Source organism: Peromyscus californicus, unplaced genomic scaffold (genome assembly GCF_007827085.1).
Source record: "Peromyscus californicus insignis strain IS unplaced genomic scaffold, ASM782708v3 Scaffold_3__1_contigs__length_106647218, whole genome shotgun sequence".
Lineage (NCBI taxonomy): Eukaryota > Metazoa > Chordata > Mammalia > Rodentia > Cricetidae > Peromyscus > Peromyscus californicus.
Genome location: NW_026294551.1, coordinates 22920467 through 22926952, shown reverse-complemented (window position 1 = coordinate 22926952; position 6486 = coordinate 22920467). Strand labels below are relative to the sequence as shown.

General features: G+C 41.6%; 1 protein-coding gene across 1 annotated transcript; it reads left to right on the top strand.

Annotated features, from left to right (window-relative positions):
* Positions 1-4212: 4212 nt before the first annotated feature.
* LOC128121609 (keratin-associated protein 9-1-like) lies at positions 4213-4809 on the top strand. Its single transcript, XM_052756413.1, has 2 exons — positions 4213-4472; positions 4536-4809. Exons 1-2 carry the CDS (start codon positions 4213-4215, stop codon positions 4807-4809), a joined length of 534 nt encoding a protein of 177 aa, XP_052612373.1.
* Positions 4810-6486: the final 1677 nt, after the last annotated feature.

The following is a 6486-nucleotide window of genomic DNA, read 5'->3' as shown; positions in this document are numbered from 1 at the left end:
AGCCGGCTCATGCACTAGGGACAGGTCCTGGTCCCACTGCCTGGGGGCCCCTATACAGTTCAAGCTAAACAACTGTCTCACTTATCCAGTGGGCCTAGTCCAGTACCACGGGGGCTCCTCTCTAGCATAAGCTGTCTGCAGTGTTTTTTGATCTTAGCCATTCTGACAGGTGTAAGATGGTATCTCAGAGTCATTTTGATTTGCATTTCCATGATGACTAAGGATGTTGAGCAATTCCTTAAATGTCTTTCAGCCATTTGAGATTCTTCTATTGAGAATTCTCTGTTTAGTTCTATAGCCCATTTTTTAAATTGGAATGTTATGTATTTTGATATCTAGTTTCTTGAGTTCTTTATATATTCTGGAGATCAACCCTCTGTCAGATGTAAGGTTGGTGAAGATCTTTTCCCATTCTCTAGGCTGTCATTTTGTCATGACCACATCCTTTGTGCTACAAAAGCCTTTCAGTTTCAAGAGGTCCTATTTATTAATTGTTGCTTTCAGTGTCTATACTACTGGTGTTATATTTAGGAAGTGATCTCTGCTGCCAATGTATTCAAGACTGCTTCCTACTTTCTCTTCTATCAGGTTCAGAGTAACAGGACTTATGTTGATGTCTTTGATCCACTTGGACTTAAGTTTTGTACATGGTGACAGATATGGATCTATTTGCAATCTTCTACATGTTGACATCCAGTTATGAAAACACCATTTGTTGTAGATGCTCATGGATAGGTAGGATTAACATAGTAAAAATGGCAATCTTAACAAAAGCAATCTACAGATTCAATGCAATCCCCATCAAAATCCCAAAACAATTCTTCACAGACCTGGAAAGAACAATAGTCAACTTCATATGAAAAAACAAAAAACCCAGGATAGCTAAAACAATCCTTTACAATAAAGCAACCTCTGCAAGAATCACTACCCTGACATCAAGCTCTACTATAGAGCTACAGTAATTAAAAAAGCTTGGTACTGGCTTAAAAACCAACATGTGGACCAATGGAATCAAATTGAAGACCCTGACATTAATCCACACATGTATGAACACCTAATTTTTTACAAAGAAGCCAAAATTATTCTCTACTTCTGATGGCCAACATGAATAATAGTCCTTGTTAGAGGACTAACAAGAGCTTGTCCTGTTTGGGTGAGAGCAGGGGAGAAGAGTCTCTGTCTCAAAAGAGGTGGATGGCATGTGTGATAATGACACCTGAGATTGTCCTCCAGCCCCTGGTGTACACACACATAAACACAAACACACATATATCGGTGTATGCATACATACGTGCATTAAAATGTCCCAATAACACATAGTGGAGGAGAACACATCCCCTTTAACAGACAGCACTGAGAAACTGAGATGCTAATTGTACAAGACTGATACTAGACCCCTGTCTCACTCTAGGCAAAACCCAACATAGAATGGAACACACTCCATTCTGGCCCCAACTAATGCCTCTTCTCATATGTAAATCTGAGTTTTGAATTTTTAGATTTGTGTGTTTATCTTGTAATACCTGTAGAGGCCAGGGAGATTAACAGGGACTGATGATGTGGGAAGGCCTTAAAAGACAGGAGACAGTAGAACACATGTCAATAAAAATATTGAGGTAGACTATTGTGGTGGAAATGTTTGCAGGGAGCTAGTAGTAGGGAAGTGGAGAACTATACAGAGTGGAGGGGTGAGTTAATCAAAACTAATGATGTCTTAACAGTTAACTGCAGACTGAGTATTTTCTACACTAGTTGACAAGTATAATAAGAAGAATCTGAATAGAAGTACCCTGCATGGGTAGTGCAGCTTCCAGAAGCTATAGGCAATTAAACAAAATCCTAGTTTGGGGTATGTGATAAAAACCCTATGAGAAGCCCACAGGTCTCCAAAACACACTATTAGCTTTTCTTTTGATTGCCCATCAGACCCAGCTAGTAAGACCCTACTGCCAAAAACATCATATGATTTAGTCATAGGACATAGGAAAAGAAGCCAATAGTGTAACCAGAATTATGTTGCCCATAATTGCCTACCATGCTTATGAAAGCAACACTAATTAAACTCACTGGGATGGACACACACAAACAAACACAGAAAGACACAGACACATACATAGACACACACACACACAATGAACACTGGAGGGACTCTTTGGAGAAAGAAAAAAAGGTTCAGTGGAAGAGAGATCCAAGAGAGTGATTAGGAAATGGTGTGATCAAAACGTATTATTTGCGTATATAAAATCAATAAAATACATCACGAAAGAAGCCTTTAATCCTTGCATGCAAGAGACAGAGTTAGGAAAATCTTTGTGATATTTGGGCCATCCTGGTTTACACAGTGAATTCCAGGCCAGTCAGTGCTTCATAGTGAAACCGTTTTGAAAGAAAAAAATGAAGAATAAAAGGATAAAAATAAAAATGAAGAAAATAAAATATTTTAAATAAACACAATAACATTCAAGGTATTTTCATTAAAAACTTCAAGACAGATTTCTGAAAAGTGAAGATGTAGAACAGTCCAGAAAATGAAGAAGAAAGACAGACAGAGAGAGATGAGGACAGGGGTTTAGAGAGCCAGGCAGATGGAAGGAAATCAGGAGATCACCAGTGTAAGATCACTGCTCCTGCTGACAGCCAGATGTGCACTGGAGTCACCAGCTCACCCTCATTTGTCTGGATCTTAGCCCTTCATCCACATGAGCTCCTGGGAGCAGACAGTCAGCCAGGATTATTGATAGCCACATCTACCCAGGAGCAGACACGCAGTCAAGACTGATGGTCACCACATCTACCCAGGAGCAGTCATTCAGTCAAGACTGATGGTCACCACATCTACCCAGGAGCAGACAGTCAGTCAAGACTGATGGTTACCACATCTACCCAGGACCAGTCAGTCAGTCAGGACTGAATGTCACCACATCTACCCAGGAGCAGACAGTCAGTCAGGACTGAATGTCACTACATCTACCCAGGAGCAGACAGTCAGTCAGGATTGATGGTCAGCACAACTACCCTGGAGAGGACAGTCAAGACTGATGGTCACCACACTCCACTGATGTCTCCTTATTTCTAATATGCTGTTTCTTTTTATACCCATCAGTTCTGGGTTCTAATCTGCTATGAAACACATCACTCCATATACCCTTATCTCAAACCACCTTTAAATAAACCCCACACACAGAGGGAGAGGAAATTACACAGAGATTGACACCCGGGAAACTTCGGAATTGGGCTTTGTGGGCAACACTCAGGGAACTAGGCGGAGAGTACATCACTGTGAATACAGCACCATCATAACTGTGGTGATATTGTGTTCCCCAAAATATTGTGCACCCTAATAAATTTATCTAGGGTTAGTGAACAAACAGCCACTATATAGAGAGGCTAGAAAATGATGGCACTCACGCCTTTAATCCTAGCATTCCAGAGACAGAAATCCCCCTGGATCTCTGTGAGTTCAAGGCCACATTGGAAATAGCCAGGCATGGTGACACACGCCTTTAATCCCAAGAAGTGAGCCTTTAATCCCAGGGAGTGATGGCAAAAACAGAAAGGTATATAAGGCGTGAAGAGCAGGAACTAGAAGCATTTTGGCTGGTTAAGCTTTCAGGCTTCTAGCAGTAGTTCAGCTGAGATTCATTCTGGATGAGGAGTCAGAGGCATCCAGTCTGAGGAAACAGGTCCAGCTGAGGAACTGGCAAGGTGAGGTAGCTGTGGCTTGTTCTGCTTCTCTGATCTCCCAGCATTCACCCCAATACCTGCCCCAGGTTTGTTTTTATTAATAAGAACTTTTAAGATTCATGCTACACATACCCAGAGACATGTGTAAACCTAAGTGCAGATAGCAGAAGAAAGTGGTAAGAACAAACTAATCTTGATCTTTCCATCGAGGCCCGAGCTACCAAAGGACCAGATGGTGTTGAGAGTTACAACAGCGCTGAAGGGCTGAACCCATGACTTATTGGAACAAGTTCAAGTGAGCTGTTCCCAAGTAAGCAATGAATACTTTCAAATGATTCAGAGCATTAGGTGAGAATTTCCTTCTTCAAAAACACAAATTAAATATGGAAATGGTCAACAAAGAGGAAGAGTCTTTCTGATTGGCCCAAACCTTGGAGGACGGTTATATAAAAGGCCCTGAATGGAAGAACTTGCTACACTGTTGAAAACTCACCTGTGAACAGACTATCACCCTCCACACCCGATACCATGACCCTCTGCTGCTGCCTGCCTTGCTGTCAGCCTAGCTGCTGCAGGACCACCGGCTGCAAGACCACCTCTTGCTGTGAATCCAGCAGCTGCCCTGAGTCTGTCTGCTGCCAGCCTTGCTGTCCCCCAAGTTGCTGCAGCATACCCTGCTGCCAATCCAGCTGCTGCTCTGAAAGGACATGCTGCAAGACCACCTGTTGCAAGCCAACCTGTGTGAGCATCTGCTGCAGCACACCCTGCTGCCCGCCCTGCTGCTGTGAGCCCAGCTACTTCCAGCCCAGCTCCATAAAGATCAGTTGTCAACCAACTTGCTGTGAAATCAGTTGCTGCAAGAATACCTGTTGCAAAACTAATTGTGTGACCATTGGTTGCAGCCAGCCCTGCTGCCAGCCCTGCTGCTATGTGCCCACATGCTGCTGTGTGCCCACATGCTGCCAGCCCTGCTGCTGTGTGCCCACCTGCTGTCAGCCCTGCTTCTTACAGCTCTGCTGCCAACCAACTTGCTGTGAAACCACCTGCCGCAAGACCACCTCTTTTAAACCAACCTGTGTGAGCATCAGCTGCAGTACACCCTGCTGCCAGCCCTGCTGCTGCTGACCTGCTCCACAAAGGAACATCTGCACTGCCATGCTCTGAGGAGAGCTGATGTGACCTAGCAACACAAAGCCACATCTCAACCTTTGCTGACCACCTTCATCTTCTCACCAGGAAACCTGACCAATGTAAACTCCTTCTTAAGTGTGGGAAATGCTTTGAGGAAGAATGGAGTCCTCACCCTCATTCTCTTCATCTCCAGAGATTATTGGTCCTGTGCCATCTTCATGGGGGCCTGATGTGAATGTCTGGAATCAGTTTAAATTCTGAACCAAGATCTTTATATCTCTCACCAAATAACAAAACACTTCCCCAAAAATAACTTTATTTAACCAGTTATCTTCTCAACTCTGTTTTTTCCTGAATTTCCCCAGAATTTTGTGTACTGTTTTCTTCTTTCTGCTCACTTATGAGTTGTGTCCTTGGAAGCAAGCTATTTTAATAAAGTCAGTGCTATCATCATTCCATATTGTCTATCATTTTATTATGATAAATCACTTAATGAAAAATCCACAGAATCTATAGACTTTCAAATGCTCAATGTGATGCCCTGAATCAGCAACACTTGCATGATGGTGAACAACACATCCATGGAGAGTTTCTAGCTGGAATAATTGAAAGTTAATACCCAGTGATTGCCATCTTCCTAGTTCCTCCACCTCAGCTCCCATAAACCAAGGGTCTGTTCGCTCCTTTGCTGTCTGACTTTTATAAATGTCACTTGGATGGAATCATTTAAAAACAGTGGCTTTTATGTCATATTTTCTTTATCTATTTACTTCTCACATCTTATCAGTTCTTAATGGGATTGGCATAAACTTAGGAGTGTCAATATCCCTCTAGGACTCTGATTTCATGTCATTTGCTAAAAAACCAGGGCATATGAGATTATTATGTTGAATGAAATAAACCAAATTCAAAAAGACAAATTATCAAGCAAGTGTTCTCACTTGGAAACCAAGATTTTACACATAAACTTCAAATCCTGTAGATTGTCTGTGAGAAAGGGGGTCTACTAAGGGGAAGGGCTGTGGAAGAGCAAATATCATATAAGTACATGAGTGCATGATATACTTAAAGGGATTTCATAGATTCACTCACTACATTCAATAAATTGGCATGATTAAAAATAAAAATTTATATTAAAAAAATTCTGATATCAATGATCTTGAACAAATATCCTGAGATATGGCTACGAAGTCATAATGTCCCTTTCCTTTTACTTTTTTGAGGAGTCTTTGTAATGATCTGCACAACTGCTTTTCTTCACATTCCCATTGCTGTGTACAAGTACCAGTTTCTGGGGCTAGAGAGATGGCTCAGCTCTTAAGAGTACACATTGCTCTTGAGAGCACCTGGGTTCAGTTCCCACCATCCACATAGCAGCTCACAACCACCTGTAATTTGGGTTCCAAGACATCCAATGACCTCTTCTGGCATCTCTGGGCATGTGCTATACATACATATATAATACATACATACAGGCATACATACATACATACATACATACATACATACATACATACAGGCAAAATATTCGTATATATAAAATTTAATAAATATACGTATATATGTGCAGTCAAAACAATCATGCACATAAAATATAATACATAAAACTTTTTCAATTTTTTAAAGTTTGAAGAGTCCCAATCCTCCACACACTTGTCAACACCTTTTGAT